Raw genomic sequence first — 27,756 nt, forward strand, 5'->3', positions numbered from 1 at the left:
TCTTAGCCAACCAAAGAAGCTTGAAAGCTCTGCCACTTCTGTCTCCTCCCAGACAAGGTTGCTTATGTTCCTTTTTCCTTTGCATGAATGTTCCTAATCCTGAGAAAGTCACCCTGCCACAAAGGAAAGAGATTGGAGTAACATGTTTGTTTTAATGATCAAGAATTGTGATTTATAAATGTCTCTTTGAAAAATGACACCTGTCTTTCAGCCAAGGACCTGTAGTTATTATTGTAACAAAAGTAAATTCTGTGACACCATTGACAGAAGGTGTTTTTAGGTGCTGCAGAACTGTTACTCTCTGATCTTATTTTGAGCAATGTGATTATTTCACTCTGCCATTGTTTTTTAAATCACTGATTTTGTGTATGCAAACATTTTAAGGTCATTTTTCATTGTCAGTGACCATCTGAAATTAAACCTGGCTTCAAGAGATGTTACCATTAAAAGTAGCTGCTAGTTTTCTATTTTTGATGATTGCCATGTGGCTACATAAGAGGAGGTCCTTGCTCTTAGGATAAAAAATAATAATTACTGAATACTAATTTTTATGCTAAGGACTCTCAAAGGCACTGGGTTCTTCTCTTTTAAGAAACTTATCCTTATGAGATTTAATCTATTATCTCACTATATTATGGTAGACTTTGATCTCACAATGATTTTTTTCTTCTTCCTGCGTTTGACATATAGCTAGAAGTTACAAGAAGTGGCCACTACTGGTCTCAAACTTGTTTTATCTTCTTTTACCATAAAAAAGTATTGAATGCAAAAAATAGCTAAGAGTAATAAGTATTTTAACAAAGAAATGTTTAGAGAAAGGTAAAGCCAAACTCAGGAAAATACCTCTTTAATTTAAATGCTAAAGTAAGGATTGTGAGTAGTGCCTGGAATGAAATTTACTTGTGCTACCAGAATTCTTTCCTCATTGCTTATGCAAACTAAGAATGTGAGCAAGATTAGAAAGGGGATGTTTTAAATGGCTGAAAGAACAAAATGTGTCTGAGCAGCCTTCAGTGGTCGGGATACAGATTAACATACACATAAGAGGCATGCTAATTACAGGCACCTTATCTGGTCATGACAGCAGGTCCTCCAGGGCCCGTCTGTCACTTGGTGGAACTGGAAAGCAAGAAATTCCCTTTCTTTATAATTATTGTGTAATTAAGAATTGCACATAAAAAAAGAATTGCACAAATTCAAATCACTTTCTCATGGCATCACCCTAATTAACTGACTTTAGTAGATACTGATGTATAAAAAAAAAGGTGGTGACTAGGTTTGTTAGAGAGCATCACCCTTTATAGTTTCCATACTTCCTGTCCCATGCAGGAGGCAGCCAATCGATGTTTCTCTCACATTGGTGTATCCCTCCCCCCTCTTCCTCTCTAAAATCAATTAAAAAATTTTTTTTAATGTCTTTTTCATTTTTAATTGCTCCTTGTATGAAGGCTCATATTGCTCTTGTTCTTAACTTAATGGGAGTAACAGTGTTCTTAGGTCTCAGGACTAGTTTTTCATTCTTTGGCCGGGGAAAGATAGAGATCTTCCCTCCCTCACTCCAGTAGAAACGACCCCTCCCCTCCTTCAGAGTCAGCATCAATCTCCTTGTTTTATCCAAGTATTAGATGTATCTGTGACTTCTTAAAAATTGATTAATTGATTTGAGAGAGAGAGAGGAAGAGAGAGATCAATTTGATGCTCCACTTATTGATGTAGTCATTGCTTGGTTCTTGTACGTGCCCTGACTGGCTAGCGAACCCGCAGCCTTGGAGCATCGGGAAGACGCTCTAACCAGCTGAGCCACCTGGCCAGGGCTCCTGTGATGTTTTATACTGTTCTCTTTCTTGGCACTTTCTTCTCTTTTGATGTCCTTATCACCTTTCTCTTTAGTTTCTGGGTTTTTTTCTCTTATTCATTTGTGCAGCCAGAATTTATGCTGCTCTTTACTGGGAACTGGGATTGAAATGGTGAACAAAGATGCATTCCCTGTCCTCAAAGAGATAGTGGTCTAAGGAAGGAAGGCGGCCACTAAAGTTTCCTGCTTTCCTGCCTTTATTCATGCAGGCCCTTGAGTCTGGGATTATTTCTTCCTGCTCCTTCCCTTCCCGTCTCTCCGTTTCCTTTCCCTTCTCTTCCCATCGGTCCCATTATCTGCCCCCTACACCCTTATACTTTTGGAGATTTAAGATATAGCTCAAACATGATGAATAAATGCACACATTGTTTTATCACAAGACCTGGATTCGAGTCTTGCTCTCCCATTTTCTAGCCATGTGACTGAGCTGCAATTTAACTCACCTGGAGTGTTTGCTTCTCTATCTCCAATGTACAATAGTAATTATCTGTGTACCTCATGGCCTTGCTGTGAGCATCAGATGAGGTAGTGATAGATACCAAGTGAGTGATAAACTGGAAAACAGTACCAAGGTAAAGCAGGTTATTTCCTGCCTTTTGCTCTCTTCTCCCTTGCTCTCTTTCTGGATCTTTTTTCTCTTTTTCTCCCCTCCTTTTCAAAGGACCCTACAATAAGTTGTTTTTGTCCTAAAAATAGTATATCGTCCCACATTTATTGGAGGGAACACAGTCAATAATCTAATAAAAATATATAGCTTCCTAGTGGCTATAAACTATTTTGAAGTAACTTTAAAACCAACCATTACAACCTGAGCTTAATCTGTTTAATACATAAATGAAGCTATTTCCTAAGACCCTGAAACAGATTTATGCAAAATAGTCTGATAAAATGAAAATGCTGTAGCATCAAATATTAATGTTTCGCTAGCAGCAGGCATCCCAAATGTTAATGACTGGTATGCATTTGAAGGCCTACTTAACTATGAATTTTATTAGGACCATTTCTCAGAGCTGGAGTTATAAATGAGAAATTAGCCTCCCCTCTAGGGAGCATCAGGTTCTTTGAAATCTTAATTAACCAATCACATTGTGCTTCTCTTCTTTAAATCAACAGCACTTGGTTAAATGCTGATAAAAACATTGTCTAGCTGGTAACAGTTTAAATAATTAGAACACAAGTCTTATATGTTGAAATATAATCATAAAATGAAAAAGAAAAGAAAACCATTGTTCATACTTGCCTTTTTAAATATGTTCTTTTGTCCACTGTACTTATTTTTAAAAATTACAATGTAAAACAAGGAAATTTGTTTATAAACATCAGAAGTAAGTATAAGACAAAATAATATTAAATGTAAAGAGTAATTGAAAAATAAAATTTAAATTAAATACATTTTAAAAACAAAAAAGAAATAAGTACACGAAACATAGGCTGTTTCATTACTTACAATATGACTTTTGAAGTACCATTTTATTTTCTCCCACACAAAGGTCATATATGGAGGCAATTTGTGTAAGGAAGCATTTTTTTTTTCATGAATAGCCAATGAGTCTGTTCTATATTATATATAAAGAACTCTTACAACTCTACCATAAAAAGACAAATAATCCAACTGAAAGATGAGCAAAGGATTTTAATAGATATTTCTCCAAAGAAGGTATACCACTGGCCAACTAGCACATGAAAAGATGCCCAACCTCATTAGCTACCAGAGAAATGCAAATCAAAACCACAATGAGATACCATTTCATACTCATTAGGATGGCTATACTCAGTTACGTGTCGGCAAGCATCGGAGCCCATGTACCTGGCTGGTGGGAATGTATAAATGCCACAGCTACTTTGGAAAAACTGTCAGTTTCTCAGAAGATTAGACAGAGAATTACCATATAATCTAGCAATTCCACTCCTAGGTATAGACCCAAGAGAATTAAAATATGTTCATGTAAAAACTAGCAGCATTATTCGTAATAGTCTAAAAGTGGAAACAACCCAGATGCCTATAAAGTGATGAATGGATAAATAAATGGTAGTATATGCATACAATGGAATATTATTCAGCAATAAAAAGGAATGAATGAAAAGGGAGTACTGGTACATGCTTCAACATGGGTGAACCTTGAAAATATTATGCTAAGTAAAAGGAACCAGTCACAAAAGACTGCATGTTGTATGATTATGTTTATATCAAATTTATAGACACATAAAGTAGAAGTTTCCTAGGAATGGGGATGATGGGGGTTGATAAGTAAAGGATGTGAGGCTTAGTTTTAGGTTATAAAATGTCTAAACTTAGACTATAGTGATGATTGCATAACTCTGTAAATATGCTAAAAACCACTGAATTGTGTCTTTTAAATGGTGATTTTTTTGTCAGTTATATCTCAATAAATCTATTTTAGAAAGAAAAAGTTTATAATATTCTAGGAAGAGGAAGCTCAGATACTGAAATAAGGTAGGAAAATGGAAATGGAGAAACAATGATGGATTTGAGGGTCAGTAATGAGATAGAACCAGTAGTGCTTTGTAATTAGTTTTGATAACAACAGTCAGATAAGAGGATGCATATGTAGTGACATCCAGTTTTCTGGCTGGGGGTGGTACCATTCACAATGGGTTGGGGATTTGGTAGGGAAATAAGACTTTAGGAAAAAGGCGATGAGTTTGTTTTTTAGCATTGAGTTTGAGGTGCCTCTGAGGCAACCAGGTAGAGATGCTCAGTAGGCAACTGAAAATGTAGGCCTGAACCTGGAAACAAAATTTGAGAATCATTAGTAAATGGCTTAGATTTGAGTCCTTGTATGTACAAGGAGAGTGTTGGTTAAGAAGAAAATGGGCCAAGAATATATAAGAATTATACAGAAAAAGAGTAGCTGGCCAGAGAGACTGAGGAGCTGCAAAGTGGGGAGAGGTCTTTGGGAGCCATGGGGTAAGAGGTTCAAGAAAGAAGGAGTAGGTTATAAAAGAGTTAAGTCCTGGGGATGTAAAGTACGGCATGGTGACTATAGTTAATGATACTGCGTTGTGTACAGGCACACCTTGCTTTAGTGCCTGCTTTATTGTGCTTCATAGATGTTGTGTTCTTTTACAAACTGAAGGCAATACCCTCTACCAGCGAAACGGTTACAATTCACTTTGTTGTGGTGGTCTAGAATGAACCTGCAATATCTCCAGGGTATGCTCATATTTGATAGTTGCTAAGAGAATAGATCTTAAAAGTTCTATTAAGAAGAAAAAAAGGAAGGTACAGTGAGCTCTCTCAGACGCTGTCCTCTTCACACAATATGAGCACTGAAAAATATCCTTTGTGCTTGACAATTCAGAGGTCAGTGTAACCCTAATGAGCAGCTTCGGTAGAGTGCTGAGGGTAGAATTTAAAGGAGGGTTTCTTTAAAGATGGAATGGAGTTAGCTTTATAATAGACAAACTTTTTTCTCTAATTCTCTTCTGTCTTAATGCTAGAACTTTATTCTTTAAGCATTTCCAATCCATGGTACTTCATTTTTAAAAAATTGCATGTGCTTTAATTAAGGTTGGTTTTTCTTTTTATAACCCAAGATAGCAATGCAAACTATAGCATTCATATTTTACACATTAGGATTCTCAAATTATGTAAATTTCCAATTTCATACACACACAAAAAGATTTACATCAAATTCCCTTTATAAAGTCCAGAAAATTCCTTTTACCACAGCCTTACCTCTTATATTTCCCAAGTACTTTTAAAAAGAAATGCCATTTACAAAGTGACTGTATCTTACCTTATGAAGATTTCGTATCATCTAGCTCACCAGATATACTTTTCACTGTAGTTGTTGAGGGTAGTCAGATTTAGCACAGGCCTATTGATCAGAGTTTGGATCATTGTGTCCCTGTTCCATATCCATATTTTAGAGCCCATCTTTGACAGTTCTATCTCCCTGTTGCCCTAAAAATTCCTTTGCAAATGAGTCAGATGCTCTCTTCTTTCCTGCTTATCTGCGTCTCCTAGGAAATGAGAAGTTTCAGGGCTCCTTGAAATTCTAGTATGTTCTAGTAAATTCTACCCTCAGTGGTGTTCAATCTTTTTGACCCTCCCTATACATGCATCTTTGTTTTGCCTGTCAGAAGCAAATGTTTTCAGAAATGATTCTGTGAGGTGCTCCATGGGATTTACTAGTTCTTTGTTCTTTTTTATTTTGATTATGGTCCACTACAGTGAATATTAGGTCATAATCATTCAGTAATGGAGATATAAAGTTCCCACAGAGAAGCTCCAAGGATGGTAATGTATTTGCTACCCCAGTCTGTTCACCATGACTCTGTGTTAGAAGTTCTGAGTAGGATCTGGCTGCCTGGTACCATCAGAAGGCAGCAAGAGTTGCCCAACTTCCAAGTGCTCTTGTGCTAAAAAAACCCCAAATAATCCCAGGCTTAATACTATCCACCATGAATTACATGCTTACTGTCTTTCAGTTGGCATACGTAATATCTTATGTTAATGTAATTTTGAAAATTAGAATTAGCATCACCATTTTGGTGGGAGAGTAGGGAGAATTAGGAAATCAAAGCTCAGAGACGTGAAGTAACCTGTCCAAGATTATCTAGTTTGTAGGTAGCTTTAAAGCCCAATTTTTTCCCTGCCATATGCTCTCTGAAAAGGGTATACCACTGTGAAGGATTTTTTAAATGTCCTCCTTTATTGTGCCCAACGGAGATTGAGAGACCTGGAAAAAAGCAAAAGCCCCAAATTGGATTTTGTTAATCTAGCCTGCGAGCATTCTCACTGCTTAGAGAACCCAGGCAGCACTCTCACAATACAGGGTTAATTAAGATTTGCTTCCATAATTTTTGGCAGTTCCAGGAGCAGACGTTATCTCTGAGATTGCACAATCTTCTATGAAGCACTTTGAAGCCAAAGTCTAGAGAAAAGACTTTGAAGATCACACCCCAGCTTGTGCTTTTTCCTGGTGTTTGTCTCTTAGCCCAGGGTGGTAGCCTAAATCCTTGTCAATTATATCCCACATGGAAGCATGGCTAAGAAATATCATTCCTGGCAATGGGTTTAGCCACTTTGTAGGAAACGTTGGCATCTCAGAGGACTGGTGGATGAGACAGAAGCATCGGTGGTGGTTCTGTGTAATGTATGGTCTTAGGGCCAGAGCTGAACACAATTTACACAGTCGGAGGCTGGTTTTGAGAATTTTGTTTCCCTCCTTCTCACCTCCTCCCTGTTTTCACTCTCCCACTCAAGAGATGTTTTTTTCTATCCCCTACCAAGAGAAAAGTTTGTGATGGGGGGACTAAAGTGTGGCTTTGGAGTTAAAATCTGTTTCTGCACTGTCTAGTATGGTAGCCACTAGCCACCTGTGCTGCCAGGCTCTTGAAATGTGGCAGATCAGAACTGACATGTGAGGAAAGTGTAAAACATTTCATACCAGATTTCAAAAACTTGGTATGAGTGTCTTTCTGCTCCACTTGTTCATTTATTTTGTTGTTTAGATTTAAGTCTTGATCAATAGGTATTTACTGTTTATATTTTTGATCTTTTTTTTCCCTGTTCTTAAAGAAGAGCCTTCAACATTTCATGTAGTACTGGTTTGGTGGTGATGGGCTCCTTTAGCTTTTCCTTGTCTAGGAAGCTCTTTATATGTTACTGGGATGATCATATAGTAAGTTAAAAAATGTCTAATCACTGAGGTGTACACCGGTAACTAATATAATATTGTATGTCAATGGTAATTGAAAAATAAAAAGTGCTTTTAAAAAACTTAATATGAAAAAGAGAATGTGAAATATTTTATTGTTAATTTTTAATATTTATTACATGTTGAGATGATAATATTTCAGATTTATTGGGTTAAATAAAATATGTTTCTAAAATTAACTTCCCCTACTTTTTAAAATGTGGCTACATGAAAATTTTAAATTATAAATGTGGCTTGCTTTTGTGGCTTGCATTATATATACTTTTTGGACAACATTGATTCTAGACCAGTATGACAGCCACCTCACCCAGCCTACCTTTGAATTATGGCCCATTATCTAATACCTCAAAGAGGGCTAAATTTGTCCAGTCTTTTCTTCTGATCCTGTTTGCTTCCTTACCCCTGCCTGAAAGGAGTATTTCGTGGGTTACTGGACGGGTAGGGCACGTAGAAGAAAATTGGCAGGTTTGACCACTTGGAGGTGAGGACAGATAGTCTTATTGGATGGGATGGGGACACCAGACTGGTGGGGCCCAGAAGCAACAGATTTGCTAAAGATATTCCATGAAGTAAGTTTTAGGTTTTTCCCATTAGGAATATGTCAGTGGTTTTGACTGAAATATCAAATTTTCCCAAAATTATTGTGCTGCTTGTTTTTCAGTGCCCCTGGCTTGCCTAGTCAGTCTGTGTGACCACTAAACCCTTGGGGAGTCCAGGCCAAGGGATGGGATGACAGGCTGTGAACCCCTGAGCGGTGGGGGCTAAGCTCCTGCTGTGGGTAGTTGCTTGCTGCTGAAAAGATGAAAGCAGCTGATGAAAATTATTTCAAAGGAAGTAGACTGCTGTGTGTGTGCGCTCATGTGCGCGTGTGTATGTATTAAAGAAGTTTCTGTCTAAATTGTTTTCAATTGAAATTTTCTGTTCTTTTTCTTTTAAATTATTTTTTATTTCTCAGTTACAGTTGGCATACAATATTATATATCTCATGTGCATCTGACACCATAGATAGTTATTAGAATATTATTGACTATATTTCCTATGCTGTACTTTACATCCCCATGACTGTTCTGTAACTACCAATTTGTACTTCTTAATCCCTTCATCTTTTAAAAATTGTTTTCAATGGAAAATTCTGTTTTAAAGAGTACAGTACGAGAAAAATCATATTTTTCAATTAATTTACAATGTAATCAACGGAAGACTGACAGTTTGTTAAAAAGTGGCGCATTATAATCAGATACTGCAGTGCCTGCTAGTTACTTACTTAATGAAATTTCAATGAACATTTAAAAACCCTTCAGAAAAATAACTGAGAATATTTAACTATAGGTGCATTTATTTACTTTAAATTTTGATTAAAAATGTGTTTAAAATATACAGCTCATGAACTTTTCTTTTACCTGAATTGGCAGTTATATACAAATGTTGCTTGTCCCCAGGAGACCACACCCACCATTTCTTTGAAGCTGTGTCCTGATAATTCTTTATATCTTGCAGTGTAACTACCAGAGCAATAAATGGTCCTTTTGAAGCCTTAGGTCCTGAGACATGGTACAGGACTAAAATCTCAGGTATAGGTTAATGTCATTATGCTAATATTGAAGCCACTTTTCCTGTGACCAGAAAAGTTTTCATGTGTTAATTGATCTTTATTTGGAATTTGAACAGAGGAAAGACCGTGCTAACTAAGTAAACATTCTCAGCATCTTTCTCGTTTATTCACAAGGAAGAATCTCTGTCTGTTCCCTGCCTTCATGTCTCAGGGACCTCAGACCAGTCTGCTATATCTTCATGTGATCTTATTTTCTAGGTCATCAGTTCCATTTTTCTGTGCCTCGCAGGCTTGGCACTCTCACTTAATAATGTGTCTGTCCATGTTACCTAGATGTCCTTGCTTTCCTCTCCATTTTTTTTTAGTTTAGAACAGATCTTTCTGATTCTATTCATAGTAGTATCTGTGGATTTTAATATTTGCTCATTTTTATTGAGTAAATTTAGTGCATCTTGCTTGAGAAATTAGATGTGACTAATTTAAATTAAAAATGGTGCCTTTCAGACCAAAGTATTTAATAGCAACTGAAGAAGAAAATGATGTATGAAGAGTACTCAAGGAATAGCTTTCCCCAATACTGTGATATTAGTAATCTGGGCAAGGGCTCCAGATTTAGCAAATAAAAATATAGGATGCCCACTTAAATTTAAATTTCAGAGGAACAAAAATGAATTTTTAAATATAAGTATAGCCCTGGCTGGGTGGCTCATTTGGTTGGAACGTCATCCCGTATACCAAAAGGTGGTGGGTTCAATTCCTGGTCAGGGCACATACCTGGGTTGCGGGTTTGATCCCTAGTCAGGCACGTACAGGAGGTAATCGATTGATATTTCTCTCTCCCTCTCTCATGTCCCTCCCCCTCCCCTCCAGCCCTCTCCTATAATGCTTTTTGTCTAAATATTTGAACCCTCACCCAGAGAGGCAAAACCACCATACCTAAAATATCAGACCTCTCCTTACTATCCCTTTACTTTGTTTTATTTTTTTCATTCTACTTTTCAGTAACCAATATTACATACTTGTTTTTTTAATATCTTTTTCCCTACTACTGGAATATAAGCTCCATAAGGAAAAGACATTGTCTTGCTAACAATTATATCTTCTGCACCTAAAATAGAGCCTGATTCTTACTAGGTACTCAGAAAAGTATTTGTTGAATACATGAATGAATTTGTACTATACAGCAAACTAATTTTTTATGTCATTTAATTCAAGAAAATATAATTGAGCTCAAAGAATTTCAGAGAACATCTAAAGTGACTGGAGTGGTAGAATACTTTCTAAAATTATTAAAAATTATTCAACTTGTAAAAACAATAGTGAGGTGTATACATGGTCAAAGTTAATAAAATTATGAAATGTAATGATGAGGTAAAAATAGGTATGTTTTTAAAATGCTGGTTATCAGAGGCATTCTTTAAAGTTTTGTGGACACATGAATGTTTTTGTGTGTGTGTGTGTGTGTTTTTACACAATTGGGTAGTAAATATGGAGCTCGTAAAATGTTTATTTCAAAAGGGTTTAAAGGGCTGTTTTGATAAAAATCATAATTAAAGCAAAGTTAGAAATGCATCTCACTTTGAAAAGTAACAGCGTGGAGTACAATTATTGTGCTCATTCTAACAGGAGTTGCACTGTTCGTTGATAGGAATTTCCAAGACTGTCAAGTGTCCCAATTGAACCTTTATTTTGGGACAATGAGTGATCAGCAACCCTGGGAAGGAGGTCATGTCCAAATATGGCCATAGATGCATTTGGGAGGTGTATTTGGAGTCTAAAAGTAACCCCAGATATTCATCATAGAGAGTCATCTCTAGCTCTGACCTAGATTCCGTAGAAGCCCAGGGATATTCAGACTGGGCTTCAATGCTTCTTAGTCTCCAGGTCCCAAAGGAATCCTTTGTTCTATTCAAACATGACCCACTCCAGTCCCCGCACTTCCCTCAGGATCACAGTATCCATCGTGAGTACTGACTGGTCTTGTAAGTACACTTCCCTCTCTCTCCTCCTTTTCGCTTGTGCTAGGTCTCACTGTCGCTCCTCTCCCTGGAGAGATTTCCCTCTCTGTGAGGCCAGAATATGGCTTGTGTTTTTGACCTTTGTGTCACACTTTGATTCTGAGGCTTTTGGGAGCATGTGTGTGCAATGTCTGCAGAGCAGCTTACTTACAATATGAGATAGTTCACTCTTCTTTTGTTGCTTCCATATTACCCCACTTATGCTAAGGACACCCCCCCCCCCCCCATACTCAAGGAAGGAAGACTGGCAGCTATCCAACCTTTCTGTGTTCCTGTTTCCAGCTCCTGATTTTAGTAGCACATTTGAAATGAGATACACTCTTACATTTTCTCCTTTCATCTCTGCCTCTTTGGGTTTTTGGCAGACATCAAGGCAAATCAATCAGACCCACCACTGCAAACCCATCTGCTTTCAGGGACATGCAGGCCGACCAGTTGTGATGTTTCACCCTAGATCTAGCTCTAACACAGAACTAAAGGAGGGTCCCTGTGGAGGGAGAGTAGAAGGCACGTTCTAAGGTCAAATGTTTTAAGCTCTGAATCATTTATCTGCTGACAGGTGGTGGCTAGGCGGTAGACAGGTGGTGGCATTGGCATTTTTAGTGACACTGACAAGATGGCATGATTTTGTAGTAGATGAAAAGTGAAAATGCAGTTCTTCTTTGGATTTGACAATAGGGATTGATAAAAAAGATGCTGTCATCATTGTAGAAATGTAACAAATCAGGGTCCAGTCAAGGTGTTCATTTATCAAGGCATTACTTCTGCACTTCATCTGGCACTAAGGTCACACATGAAAACAGTCATCTCACTAAAATAGCTTTCCCGCTGCTGACAGCCCAGAAATGGTTTCATAAAAAATAATAGGTTATGGCCATCCACACCTGTCTTCCTAATACTTGATGACACTTGAATGCTCTGTTCATTTCTTGCTCCCAACAAGCATGTAAGTGATGATTCTCTTCGGGTAGGAATTAAGAGGATTACAGACTGTCAGGGTATAGGTATATACACTATGTTGGAAGAACAGCTCATGTAATACTCTTGATAACAGTTGTAAATTGAACCCACTTACAACGATCAAAAATTAATTGAGCTGCTCATCATGCCTCTTAGAGTTGATCTTCAGTAAGCTGAATTATGTCCTCTATTGGACCGTGGAATTTTTTATGCTGGAGATCAGTGTCTCTTTTGAAGATTTTTAGTATTGTGATTTAGTTGTTTGGAAATTAAAGAAAATCCTTAAAAGGTTAACTAAATAGAAATTTATGTGGTGGTAGTGTCAGGGATGTGGGGTGGGGGAATAAAACTCAACTTTTAAGACTTTAAAACCTCTCTCCATTACTCTTAATTTCTGATCTGAGTCAGCTTTTTTGTGTGGCCCAACCTAACCCTCATAGTCAGAACAGAGGATGATCTCAAGGACTTCGCCTACCAGTTACATTCTCGGTGGTGATGGCCCAGAAGGGAAGCATGCAGTAGTGACAGTGGCATTTGTCCTCTCCATAACTATGACTTTGTCCCTTGCCTGATCCTCTGAAGTTAAACTCTAAAGTAATAATGCCTGAAGTGGTAGCATCTCTGGCAAATTTAGCTTCCACTTTACCCTGTCCTTCTCATCCTCCTGAGCTTGGGGACATCTTTCCTCATTGCATGGATATACGCAAAACTGGGGCCAGAGTGTCTGCCAGTTGATAAAAACATCACTTTATTCAAGTAATTGTTCACTTTTGCTTTTATTCATAGATTAATAGAAACAGATAATTTAGGACACGAAGGATACATGATAAGAAATTCAGAGCAGAGCATGTATGTATTATGTGATCATGCTGAAAACTCTAAGGGAATTGGTTTCATAATCATAATGTTGACGATATCCAAAGAAGAACAGTTATTTATTATTTTAGAGTGTACAGATACAGAAGGATGTCTAAAATGTATGTTCACCAAAATATTTAAACAGTTAAATGTGATTCTTAAGGAAAAGGGGAATAATAATTATTATTTTCATTTATTTCTTTCACTACTACTCAGTTTATACTAGGCAGTGTGCTAAGCACTGTACACATTATTTTATTCTAAACAACATCAATTTGGTGTTGTTCCATTTTTTGGATGAGGAAACTGATGTTTAGTGAGATTAAATAAGTTATCTGAGATTCTGTAGGAACAGCCAGAAATAGAACCAATGAGCTCATTTGGCTCAAATCCAGTACACCACCGTCATGACCTGAGGATCGGAAAGCGAGGTGCGTCTACCCGAGAGTAAATGTTGGGTCAAGTTGTCAGTCTCTGGATATTGGGGAAGCAGCTGTCCACGAAGGAGGAGTGACTTCCCTCTTCTCATTCTGAAGATGGTTGGCAGGGCTTAAGGAGACTCTGCTTATGGGGACCCTCTAGGAAAATGACCTCATATCAGTTTAAAAGAGGTTTTCACATGAGACCTTTTAACTCCATGTATTAGATGATGATTTTTTGGCCTCTTTTTTGGCCTCTCTCTCCATTTTACTTCTTGTAAAAATGGAAAAATATCATTGGAATCAGACTAAAAAGAAAGTAATGAATATTGAAAGAGCAGTTGCTTTACCCTCCTTTGGCAGTCAGGTTTGGTGACTCCCGGACTCTAATATTTGCTGAATGGGTGAGGGAGTGAATGAACTTTGGGGGATTAGGTGTGGATTCCTGAGATACATACTGTTCCTGCTCTCAACAGTATGGGTAATTGGGAGGTGGTTAACTTTAGCTTTCACTTAAAAATTATGATTATTTTTTTCTAGTCTAGTACACAATTTCATTCATATTAGCCTATTTATAAGGGTCTACTGTATCTCTTGACCTTCACTTTCAGTGAACAATGTAACAAAATAGTTATTTAGTCTATAAAGTGAAGTTCCAGAAATTATTCCCTTTGAAACTGAGATCAATATGTAGGAAGAAAACTCTAGACGAGCACACATGTGGAGAAAGCATTTAAAAGTAAACCTAGGAGGGGAAAGTTTATTAAGGAAAAATTTATGATTTTTAATTTCATTTGATTTTTGCCATTTAAAAAAAAAACAAGGAAGATTCACATATGCATAGAAAAAAAACTACTCAGTATTATGCAAAGTTACTTTCTTGAAATTGTTGATCAATTTCCCTTTCACTTAATCAGACTGTTGGTACCATTTAAACTTAGCATGATGCCAAATGAGTAGGCAGTTTCTAGGGAATATAGTTCAATGATTTCTCATCTTGAAAGCTGCAAAAGGCGTTACATGCTCAGCATATGTTTTCCTTTGAAATAGTCCAGCAGCGGCAGTGATAACATTTCCAGCAACAGCAGTGATAACATTTTCATTGGTCATCTTTTCAAATATTCTGTACGTGGAAACTATTACTGTGTGGAAAGAGAAGGCTTCTCTTGGAGGACACCTGGGCGGTGAAAACTTTCCTCTGCCTGGTACCAAACCCCCTCCTCTTCTTCAGACTAGACCAAATAAAACATGCATTTCATAGTGTATCTCTTTATACGTTGTCTTTATATTCACCTTGTTCAATACCCAGCTCACCCCAAAATATCCTTTATCCTTAGCAACTACATTTACCTTGATAAATATTAACTTTCTATGTGTGCTTTACTTAAGTCATGCTATGTTTTTTAAGGTTCATTTTTATTCACCTCTAGCATTCCATTCCTGTAAGCCATCAGAATTTTCTCTGGACTGATTTGCAATACATTTGGTGTTTGCTAGCAAATGTGGAACTTTTCAGTTTGTGTCCTTTCTCTACGTGATATAAGATCTAATTACCACCCAGCATGAAATAGCAGCTGAAATGAAAAAGTCAGTAAGACAAGGCATTGGCTTCACTGGGAGCCAAGCAACTACTTCCTTTATGCACTTCTCAGCTAGAGAGCGAAGGGAAATAGCATTCATTAAAGTAACTCATATATTAAACACTTTTTTCCTTTCTGGGTTTTAACTGAAAGAGGGAATTTGTTCAAATCTTTATGGAAGCAAGACATTAAACAAATACTTTTAATTTGCTCTAGTCATTGATGTACCCTTAAATTATGCAAAATATTTCCATCATTGGGGTTGCTAGATGTAGTCCCATACCATTTTCTTGACATTTAAACAGGTAAAACTAACAATCTTTACAGAAATGAAATAAAATCAAGTGAATCATTAATCATTTTTTATAAGGCTTAGACTTTTACTCAATTTGGAGCTTTTGAACCCTAACTCTGGAAAAAAAAAATCTCTAGATATATCTTTTAAAAAGCATTTGTCATCTTAATATAGTAGTTTTGTTTGTTTTTTTATTTTCTGGAGTAAGTTGGGGAATTAACCTCTCAGGAAATATTGATAATATTTTACCTTTTTAAATTACTGTGGTTGGAGTTTTCAGTTAATAGATTGTCCAAAATTACAAAGGTAGATACCATGTGGTATTGGGGGGGCGGCACTCTTCCTACTCTTTGTATATATTGGTACAACTCTGGAGGGGAAAGCACCTTTGTAAAAAATGGAAATGCAGATAGCCTTGACCTGGCAATTCCACCTCTAGGAACCTGCTCTTGAACTTATATGGATAAAAATGTTCCTAGTGAAATTTGTCATAGAAATAAAAAATGCAAAGAAATCATTATTGGGAAAATAGTAAATAAATTATGATAGCCCTAGCCAGTATGGCTCATTTGGTTGGAGAAAAAGTTGTGGGTTCGATTCCTGGTCAGGGCACATGCCCAGGTTGTGGGTTCGAACTCCGTTCAGGGTGCTAATGGGAGGGAACCAATCAATGTTTCTCTCTTACATTGATGTTATCTCTCTCACCCTTTTCTCTGTCTCTAAAAAATTCAATAAAACAAACAAATAAATAATGATATATCCATATCCAGATGCACCTCATTCTTTTAAGTAGATGATCTTAGAACAAAATACATTTGCATGTTCTGATAAGGAATATTCTGTAAGTTATCCTGTTGCATGAAAGGAGCAGATAGTTGGATTCTATTTGTGCTTCAGAAAGCAAAGGATGGATATGTGTGTGTACAACTTCCTCCCTCTTTTCTCTTTAGGTAAATATACATTCACACATCTAGAGAAGGATGGATGAAATACAAAGAAACTATTGGGAGTATTTACCTCTGGTGAATGAACGAGACTATGGTTCTGGGATGGAAGGCATTAGGGGTGGGGGCATACTTTTTATGTGCTGTTTGAATTTTCTTTCCCATGTATATATGTTAGTTTTCATAATTAAAAAGAAATTTCAAATTTTTCTTTTAGGACTCTGCCCAGGAGAGTGTTATCACTCGAGACATTCACCGTACATTCCCTGCACATGATTACTTTAAGGACACTGGAGGAGACGGCCAGGAATCTCTCTACAAGATCTGCAAGGTAGGGCTCTCGGCCTCAGCTTTCCTAACTGATTTTACAGGGCTTTATTTCAGGAACCCATCTTAAAGAGTTTGAGATTTCTTTCTGTCTTCATTTCTTATGTGCACTGTGTCATGTTCTCTGCTTTACATGGAAACTGCCAGATCAGTGCTTGGTCCTGAAGGTGACTTCTTGGCTGCATGTTCAGTGCCACCTTGTGAGGAGGAGGCACAGTATGGCCTCAGCCTGCCTCTGCTGCTAACAGAAGGGAACAGAAGGTCCTCTTCAGGCCTCTGCAGTAAAGGCTCAGAGGAGTCCCTAGGACTTTGCCCTTCTGACAAGAGAATGTGGCAGTTGTCTCAATTTTTTTACAATAAGCAGGATTAAGAAGCAGTATGGCACCTGTTGTTGATAGACTCTGTGTTGTCACATCATACATCTTTGTGCAGTTTGTATGTCCCATTTTGAAATCTTTCTTCTCCCTCATTGGTAGTAGGCCTGGAAGAAAACTATTTACTGACATTCAGTAAACATGCTCTGCTTGGGTACAGAAGATTCTGTCTCTGTAAGCAGAGCATACTCATCAGATTATTCACTTCTCTAGTTATGTCAGAAATGCAGAATGACTTTTTAAATCATTACGTGAAGTTAACTCACATTGTCAGTGCTAATCAAGGCCGAAGAACCAAAACTACGAAATCATTAAACAAAGCTTGCCCTTTTCCTCACATTTAAGTTGCCCTACAAAGTGTGGTGGGTATACTCAACACTGTCCTCACCTACCATTCCAGTAGAATTGTTAATGAACAGTGAACTACACAAAAATCTTGTTAAAATATGGAGAAAAAGCAAACACCATGACTGATTTATGTTAGATAATCAGTTCTTGAATAATGAAATTTAGCCTTTTGAGTATCAAAGATGAGCCAGTAGGTAGGTAATCAGAAGTATACTCACACATCGATGTCATTTTATATTTACTGTTTTTTTAAATGGCACTTATAAAAGCACTTGCCTGCATATGCTAACCAAGTAGGGGTGATGTTGGATTGTGCAAAGGGCTCAGCTTTCAGTCAAGTCCAGCTTGCATGTTTGTGGGTTAGCCCTCTGCCTACTCCTGTCTCCTTTTGTCTATATTGTCTTTTCTTGTCTCCTGATGGCACCATTTTGGAGGATTATAAATATATACACTGATCAGGGATCTATTTTTATATGGATGTGTCATTCAGAGCTAGAAATGCATAAATAACTCAAAATCTGAGAATTGTACTGATGTCTAGAAAGTGATACATCATCTAGTTTTAAAAATGCCAAAACCATTGCACTACGAAAAATGTATAATATATTCATTATATGCTTGTAACAGGAAAAAGTAATTATTAAAAAAATTTTCTACCTGTTTTGAAATTCTACAGGCTAATTAGCTTCTGGTTTATGTAAGGAAGATATCAAAATTTATGTAGTTTCTAAGTGTATTTAGAAGGGTCTGGCTTACAGGATATGTAACATTTTCCGCCTAGTGTTGAGTATGTTTTCAGCCAATCAGTGACTTTTTCCTCAGTTTTTCTCTAATTGATGCTTGATACTTTTTTCACATAACTAAACAGATGGCTCCTTGTGCTTGCAGCCTCTGACTTAGTTTTGCTCTATTGTAGTAAAAACAGTATTTGTGTCATTATGTAATATTTAGAGGGAAATATCTGAAACATTACTAAACACAGAGATAAAAGTTAAATAGTTGGTACTTTTAAGTGCTTGCTACTCCTTGCTGTGGTATTGCAGGCTAATAATCCAACTGTGAATTCATTAGAAATTATTCATTAGTAATTCACACAGCTTGTGTAGCCATTTTAGATTGTCAGTGTATATTTTGCAACACAATTGGACAGTTTTTAAAAAAAATTTTCTTTATTGTTGAAAGTATTACAAATGTCCCTTCCCCCCCGCCCACTGACCCCTTACACTCCACTCCTGCCCTTTCCCCAGGCCTTCACTGCACTATTGTCTGTCCATGGCAATTAGACAATTTTAAACTCTAAGTAAAGAATATTATAAAAATGTATCTCTAAGATACCTTAATTGCTGAATAAATTGCACTAAATTTTGTGAAAATTGCAGAGAACAAAAGAATCATATTAAAATTTCAAAATTCAAGATAGCAGATATAAATTGCTAAGGCTTGTAATATTGCACTAAAATATGAATTACCTAAACATAAGTTTACAACAGTCTTTGATAATGGAGGAGAACAGAAGTGAATATATCAGAAAATGTTTTAGAAAGCAAAATTCACTGGGGTCCTACCATGTGGACCACCTGGTTTGTAACTGACACAGTATCTCCTTCTCTTGATCTACTAGGATTTGGTAGTCAGGTGTCATACAGGGAAACTCAGGTGGTGGTGATAACTCACAGATTGTACAGCACACTTAGGAGTGATTTAGGGCTGAGTGTTATTTTCAGGTTTGTGCATCTTCTTTCCTCTGCTTTTATATTCAATTTGAACTGAAGTCTTTCATTTTATGACCACCCCATATCCCAAAAGCTGCTGTGTGTGACTTTAAGGCCACTAAGTGGGATCTACCTGTCCTTTCATTTTAATTTCTAGAATAATATCCAACATCATACCTCACAGGCTCAGCAGTATACCTTTGAGTTTCCATTCTGGATACCTTGCACAGATCTGAGTAAACATTAATAATGCCTTGATCTTAAATCAGCTACTTTGTTATATAATCTGTAAATAATGACAGTTTTTCTTACCAATTTTTGTTCTATTCTTTTTCTTCTTATTCTTTTTCTTGTCTTACCACACTGGCCAGAACCTCTATTATAGTGTTAAAATGAAGCAGTGAGACTAGACGTCCGTGTATTGCTCCTGTTTGTAAAGGATTAGCATCTAATGATTTATCACCGAGAGCAATGCCTCGTACTCACATCAGCAACACTCATATAGACCTTTTTTTAATATAGTGCCTTCGATGTGCCTTATAATAATTTCACACAGAGTACTTTCATACTTACTACCTCATTTATTTCTGACAACTCCTCACCCGTGGGGCCTATAGTAGAAATATAGTATGCTCTGGTCTTAAATTGAGACAGAAATTAGGAGAATTTCAATTACAATGAGTGTTGAAACCAGCTCTGGTTTCAAGGATACAGGAATCTCACTTTGTAGCTGAAGTTTTCTGTGGGTCTGGTGAGATGAGAAATGACCTGAACTGTCAGGTTAGAGGGAATACTGTTAAAAAAAACCTGCTGTCACATTTTAATGGCCCTGTCAATTTCAGCTTTTGCCTTTTAATGTCATTTTCACAGTGGGAGGAAATCAAATGGTTCTAAAATTCTTATGTTGTCATAAGTTTATGTGTGGAGTTGAACTGAAAGTATAATAGTAGAATTCATAGGATTCTGAAAATGTAAAGGTTTGGGCTCCCCTCCCTCCTCCCTCCCTCCCTCCCTCCCTCCCTCCCTCCCTCCCTCCCTCCCTCCCTCCCTCCCTCCCTCCCTCCCTCCCTCCCTCCCTCCCTCCCTCCCTCCTGTCTTTCAATAACATGTTTTAAAGTAGTGTCCTTGAAAGAAAGGAAAATATGCTACCATCCCAGGTGTCTCTAGCACTTTTCTAATTTACATGTGATGTAAAATCTGTTTTCTGTTGGGGGACAGGTTGGTGTAGTTTAAAGGACTGAGCATCAGGAGATCTGGTTCTGGCTTTGGTTCTTCCCCTAAGAAGATCTAAGATTGGGGGGAAAACCACTTTTTGCATTTGCTCCTCATTTTAGAGTATGGGGTCTGATAAGATTATTCTACTTCCGATTTGCTATGATTCTAACTGTTGTTTTAAAAAAGTTCCTAAGACATAGCATAGGAATTCCTATGTCGGGTATTGGCTCTGTCTCTCAGTACTGGAGCTATGAAGGGAGCGTGACTTAACGTGAATACCTCACCTGGCTTTCTGTTGTGTTTGGGGGTGTTTCAGGAACACCTGAGATGGAGCACGCTTAGTGGCTTACTTTTAGAGTGCTCCTTTTGGTGAGCATTTTTCTCTGTGGCTTGCGTTTTCACTCTGGTAATGGTATCTTTTGATGAGCAGAAGCTATTAAAAAAGCGAGGCCCACTTTATTAATCATTTCTTTTATGGTTAGTGTTTTTGTGTCCCGTTTAAGAAGTATTTGCCTAACTCAAAGTCATGAAAATATTCTCTGATGTAATCTAGACGTTTTATTCTTTTGCTTTTTACATTGGGGATTATGACCCATCTACAGTTGGCTTTTGGATGAGGTAGAAGCCAAGGTTCATTTTCCCCCCATATGTATTTCGAATTGATCCAGTGTTATTTTTAAACCATTCTTTCCCCTACTGTATTGCTGCAGCATCCTCTTCGTAAGTCAGATCCATGTACATGTGGGTTTGTATCTGGGCCATTCTTTTTTCTTAGTCTGGAGTTTTTCTTTTCTTTTTACTGAATATACTTGTCATAACACTGTATATTTAAGGTATGCAACGTATTAATTTGATCATTTATGCATTGTAATAGGATTGCTGTCAGAGCAATGTTTAGCACCTCTGTCACATTCCATAATTGTCCTGTCTTTTGTTGGTTGGGGAAATTAAGCAGGTTTCATGATGGTAATGCGGTATTGCTGTCTGCATTCACTGTACTGTGCACCAGCTCTCTAGGGTTCGTTTCTACTCACTGCAGATATGTGCCCTTAGTGAATATCAGTCTTAGTCTCCCTACCCCCACCCCCACTCTCTGGTAAACACCGTTTTACACAAGGTTTTCCACAAGTTTGACTTTTTTCTAAGATTCCACATGCAGGTGATATCATACAGTATTTGTCACTCTCTGCCTGACTTATCCCACTTAGCATAATGTGCTCAAGGTCCTTCCACGTTGTCTCAAATGGCAGGTGAGCCTCCTTTCAGGCTGAATAATTGTGTCTATACACCCATTTTTTTTATCCATTCACCCCCTGGTGGCACTTAGGTTGTTTCCATATCTTGGCTATTGTGAATAATAGTGCAGTAAACATGGGAGTGCATATATCTCTTCTAAATTCTGTTTTCATTGCTAGATCATTCTATTCCATTGATCTGCTTATCTATCTTTGTACCAGTACCACACTGTTATAATTATGGTGGCTTCATAATGTCTTATTATCTTGTATTGTTGGGCCTACATCTTTGTTCTGCCTCAAAATTGTTTTTACTATCTTGGCCCTTTGTAGTTCCATATTTTAGAATCAGCTTGAAAGTTTTGGAGGAATAAAAAACACCTTGAGAATTTTGATTGGTATTGCATTGAATCAATATTATGTCAATTTTATTAGTTTTTCAAAGAGTCAACATCGATATTTGGCCTTGTTGATTTTATTTATTACATGCTTTCTATTTCATTGCTATCTGCCCTTCTTTTTATTATTTTATTTAAAGTGTAGTACCTGATGACCTATGAGTATATTTTTGTCTCTTATCTTTTGATTTTTATTTACTTGCTCATGTTTTCTTCATGCTTGGTTGTTTTTTATAGAATCCTGGATCTTGTGTGTGAGAACTATAAAGCTTTGGATGATGTTTACTCCTGAGTAGATTCATTATTCCTCTGGTAGGAAGAAGGAGTAGGGGGGCCTTTGACTCAGATTTGAATTTTTCTTGCTTAGAGGGTGAGGCCCTTCCAGGATCTCAGCTGAAGGCCTGCGGCATTTACTAGAGACCTTCCTCTTAGGCGGGCCCTCCTCCAGTCCTGTCCCTGACACTAGGAGACTACTGAAATATCTGCTTAGTTATTCTTCGTATTCTTGCAGGCCACTTTTCCCAAAATTCCCACTTCTTTGAGACATTATTTAGCTCCTGAGAAGAAATAGGAGTCATAAAATTTTCACAGTGTTCCCCTTGAACTTTTTGATACATAAGTAGTTGGTTAATAATTTCAGATTTTCTAGGGGAGCTTGTTTACAGTGGGATAACAAAGGTACCAGATTAGCATACTGATACATCTTAATCTCTCAGAGTAAGAGTTTTACTTAGTTTTATTACTCCTTTTAAATAATTCATTTCACATTTTCCATTTTAGAAGAATTGTCTAACTCTCCTTCATTGCCAAGGACAGTGTTTACAGCTATTCAAAACAGCAAATGCACTCTCACACATATACATTCGAATATAAGGAAGCTCCATGGCCTGTGTGTATGTATGTGTGTGTTCATGCTTAGCTTTTGCTTACAATGGGTGGGGAACGTCCAGGCCGAGGGCCGTATGTGGCCCATGAAATCATTTGGTCGGGCCCTGCCAAGGCAATGGCAGGCAGGATTTGAAATTCAATAAATCTAGGAGCTTTTTTCATAGCTAATTTTTAAGTTGATAATGATGTTATAAATATCCAAGTGGCCCTTGGCAGAAAAAAGGTTCCTTACCCCTGGATTACAATATCTCAAAAACATTTTGTATTTGTTAGTATCACTAAAGTCCTCCGTGACGGATTAGCTTAGGGTTTTAATTTTCTGGTCCTCTTTAATACACATATTAATAGGATAGACTTCCTGAGTCAGAGCTCAACTAAGAAGATAGAATGTTATTTTAAATCATGGATTTTTCTTCTGAAACTGTAACCGTGAAAAGGTCAGGTTTGTGAAGCTGGAGTCCTGGAAAGAGAATGACCGATCTGTAATGCTTTTGAGAGTGTCTGAGGAGAATTTAAAATTTTCTTTGTGTGCTTGGTCCTATACACTTCCCTTGAAATAGCTTTGTAGTTTCTGTGGAGCCTGTGGTCTTTCAACAGAAAGGCTAATTGAAGCCATCACACCATGACTGGAATACAGAAGAGAAAGGGTGGGGTTCTGAGAGTAATAAAGATGTTTAAAATCAGAGCACAGGGATTAGTGTTTGCCCTGAGGGCTTGATTATAGCAACTTTTGATAAAGCAGCATTACTTTGAGGAAGAGAAGAAAAGTTAGGTTACTTTTTAAAACAGAGACAAAGGAAGAACAAAACTAACTGTGAAGACATAACACAAGGAGCCTTCAAATAAAGTGCTGCTCATGGTGCCTCCTGCGTTTATGGTTTTTCACAGCATAGAGATCTGTTTCTATACTAGATTCAGATGCCTTCAATATCCTAAACAATACACTCGCAGTTATTTCTGAGTGAATTAGTTATGGAATCATGGGGACTTATTTCCTGTTTACTAAGTATTATGCAGTTGGCAATATCTTTATAACTTTGAAGCCTCCTCCTTAACCAGACCTCTTCCTGCATCTTTTAAAGACCTGGGAAGGGTGTGAATCTGAATTGCTTCCCTCCTCCTTCCCATCTGTCCAGATCTTAGTTGCCCACTTCCCTTGTGAAGCTTGTCCTACCCACTTCTACCCACAGTGATTTACAGATTAAAAATACTTTCTAAAATTTAGACCATTATTATGGATGGTTTTGAACATTACCTGATTAGTTTCACGTCAGTCTTTTCTGCAGTATGTTCAGTCTTTGAGGGAAGAGACTACCTCTGACTTTTTTCTTTGTCTCAGAGCAGAGTGCAGTACTAGTTACAGTGTCAATATAATTAACTCAGCGGTCTTGACTGGATGGAACTGACAGTGTTAGTCCAGGTTCTCTAAGAAACTTGTCACCAAGACAGGATTAAAGATGTAAGACATACATTAGGGGAAATGCCTGTAAGAGAAAATGGGGGGGAGCTGGGAGAGCGTGGACTCCTGTGCTAGTCTGACCCCAAGGGAATAAGAGAGGGTGGAAAGTTAGGTGGACGTAGCTGAGACTGTAGTGTCCTTCTAAGGAAAGTTTGGCACAGCCAGTGGGGAGTCCTCAGCCACAGTTGACTGTGAGGTGCCACGTCTGCCAGAAGCTGGCCTACATATGTGGTCTTGCTGCGCCCAGTCATTGGCTGGGAGCAGCCCATGGGAAGTATGGCAGAGGTGCAAATGTAGGAGTGGGTTTCAAAGCACAGCATTGGGGACCTTGGGTCAATTATGTCCCCAGTGGTGGAGATCTGGGAGGTGCATTTTCATGGTCGTTATACAGATATTTTAGATGAAAGTGTAATGTATAGAACCCTAAAAGAGCTCTCTATTTGTATCACTTTCTTCTTCTTTAAAGTAATTTTATTCATAAAGATTAATCAGGATAATTTCCTTAAGAGCAGGGCCTAATTTTATAGACTTCTTGAGGATGGCCTTTATGTATTATTATTTTTTATGTATTATTATTATTTTTTAAATAACAAGTCCAAGGATGTAAAAGAAACACTCTGAGTAATTTACCATAATAACACAGTAGTTTACTTCCAATAGAGACATTAAATTTTTTTAAGGTTATGGTAGTCTAGTTATTTTACATTTCCTTTTTATAAAAAAAACACCCTGAGTATATCAGTTCAGTTTTAAATTGTTGCCAAGGGCGTTTTTTTTGAAGTGTTATATAAAAGGAAAGTTACATCTAGGAAGTTTGCCAGCTATGTTAGATAAGAAAATTGCTTTGTGAGTGAGTATCTGTGAGTACATCTAGCCTCTATGTTTATCGTCTCCAGTATTTAGATTATTTCATGTCACTGAACCTATTTTTACAGCTCATGTAGATACTCTGCTTTTACCAGCATATAGGACAAACCTAATAACCTTTTTAAAGCCTCAATTTTTTATTATTAGAATCAACAGACAAAATGATTCTGTCAGATATATATATATGTATATGTCCATGTCTATATAGTTTTTAAACAATCTCAAACTTACAGGAAAGTTATAAGTACAGGATTTTGGTGTTTTCCACTATTTGAGAGTGATTTGCCATCGTGATACCACAGCACCCCCAAGTACTTCCGGGTGTTTTCTAACAAGTAAGAATATTCTCCCAAACAACTTTAATTTAACATCAGAATCATGATATAACATTGATATATTGCTTCTGTCTAAGCTTTAGACCAATTAATTGTCCAAATAATGTTCTTTATAGAAAAGGATCTAGGTCAGAATCGCACATTTCATTTGTTGTTGTTTTGCCTCCTTGATTTCCTTCTGTCTGGGACAGTATCTCACTCCTCCCATCACTTTCTTGACCTTGGTACTTTGGAAGATTACAGGCAAGTCGTTTCTAGACTGGCCCTCCGTTTGGGTTTGTCTGCTGTCTCCTCACCGTTGGATTCGCGTTATACATCTTTGGCAGCACTCACAGAGGAAATGACCTATTCTTATTTCTTCCTCGCAGGTAGCACACGCGGTTTTTCCATTACTGGTGATGATCACTTTGATCTTGTAAATAGATGTTGTTTACCAGCTTTCTGCACTATGGAGTTACCTTTCTCTCTTTGTAATTGATAAGTATTTTGTGTGAGATCTCCCCCCAAATATGTAAATATCCCATTTCTCATCAGACTTAGCCTGTGCTTGTCATCTGCGAGTGGCCTCCTGCGTTCTCACTTTATTCTCTCCTTATTTCTCTGTCCTCACATCAGTTTCACACTGTCATGAATACTGTAGCTTCACAGTAAGCATAGTAACGGCTTCTCTGTTGTTACTCTCTTCCAGAATTTCCACCCTTGCTTTCTAGCTGTTATGGCCCTTTGTTTCTTCAAGCCAATAAGACTGTAGTTTTATATGCAAATTTTAACCATCCAGTGTGGTCCCTACCACCGGATGGTGGTGCCTGACCTCCAGCAAAAGCCAAACAGAGTGAGAATCTTACCCAGTGTCATTTCCTTCTTTCAAGTTTATTCTCTCTTCTAGTTTCTGCCTCTCTTGTTTGTTTAGCTCCTCATTGTCTTCACATACTTGTTTTATAAATTTGTCCAGATATAGTTTAAATTTGTTTCCAGAGGGCAGGTTGGTCCAACAGGAGCTACTTCTCCATTACAGAAGTGCTGCCTACCCAGATGGTTTTTAAAAGTCAGACTGAGCAGGCATCTGGCCAGAGGAGCAATTAAAGTGAGGAGTGGGGAGAGGTCTGGTGCAAAGAGAGGCAAGTTTTCAGTAGAGGGAAAGGATTTGGTTCAGTTCAGTTGGAGAAGGCTTAGACTAAAGCCAAACAGTGCTTGGAAGAACTCCAAGCAAAAGAACTTGCTAGAACACTGTGCTTCAAACTGTGAATCATAAAATCAATTTAGTAGGTGGCCTCCGGAAAAGTCATTTTTCCTACTAACCTAACCTAAAACCATAAAACAAGTGGAAAGTAAGACGAATGCGTTACTGATTTGCAGTTATCCTCAGCTCTCTGGTGAGAAAATAGTCTGTGCAGTTGCTGAATTCATACCTCCTCTGTCTCATGTGTGGTGGACCTTGATTTCTTTTTTGTTGTTGTTGTTGTTAATCCTTACCTAAGGATATTATTTCCATTGCTTTTTAGAGAGAATGGGGTGAGGGAGGAGAAATGTGAGAGACACATCAACTGGTTGCCTCCTGCACATGCCCTGACTGGGGCTGAGGATTGAACCTGCAACCCAGGTATATGCCCTTGACCAGGAATTGAACCCCCAACCCTTCAGTGCATGAGTTGATGCTCTAACCACTGAGCAATGCTGGTGACCTTGATTTTTTATTGAACTTCTCTTGTAACACAAACAAGCGTATAAATAGCACACTTCTCGATAAATGTTAAATATATTTATGTAATGATGGGTCCAACATTTGTCAAAGCGATGCCAGGGTTGATGAAGAATGATTGACTTCTGGAGATCCAGAGTTTTGAGTAATCCTCCACTTAGACATCTTTCATGGGGAAGGGGAAGCGTTGAATATCTGTTTATCACTCATGTAACACACATGCTCTGTCATCAACAAATCCCAGGGTTCCTTGCTCATGGCAAAGCAGTGTCAGCAGCAACCAGAAATGCTGCAAATTGGGATAGTAATAGAACCTTCTCCCTCTTTCTTCAGCTTTGTTCTGTGTTCTCGCTGTCTGCAGTCCTCCTTCCAACCCCTAACACACACACAATGCACACACACATATACACCCATGAACTCTGAATAAAAGTACAAATGAAGCAATCAGAAATATAGCTGTATAAATCAAAGAAAATTTAAAAAGTAAAAGAATGCTAATTCATCTTCTAATTTTTAAAATTCAGTAGAGCTCTGGCAACTGATGATAATGCAGAAAAGCTCCTTTCAGATTCATTAGGTACTGATTTCATGATCTAATTTTTCTCGCATTAGAAGAGAGTGTGGTAACATCATCATTAGCAGAAGAAGGTTAAAGAGAACTATAGGACTTCAAAATATACCATTACAAAGGAATAGGCAGGCACAGACGGGAGGGGGGCGGGGAATACAGG

General features: G+C 37.7%; 1 protein-coding gene across 1 annotated transcript in view; it reads left to right on the top strand.

Annotated features, from left to right (window-relative positions):
• The window catches only part of RABGAP1L (RAB GTPase activating protein 1 like), a 368,977-nt gene that overhangs the window by 191,819 nt on the left and 149,402 nt on the right, over window positions 1-27,756 (top strand). The window contains exon 15 of the mRNA XM_087827782.1: window positions 16,386-16,499. Within this exon, the coding sequence (XP_087683908.1) occupies window positions 16,386-16,499 (114 nt within the window). The remainder of the gene's footprint in view (window positions 1-16,385; window positions 16,500-27,756) is intronic.

Source organism: Miniopterus natalensis, chromosome 19 (genome assembly GCF_054644295.1).
Source record: "Miniopterus natalensis isolate mMinNat1 chromosome 19, mMinNat1.hap1, whole genome shotgun sequence".
In the NCBI taxonomy this organism is placed as follows: Eukaryota; Metazoa; Chordata; class Mammalia; order Chiroptera; family Miniopteridae; genus Miniopterus; species Miniopterus natalensis.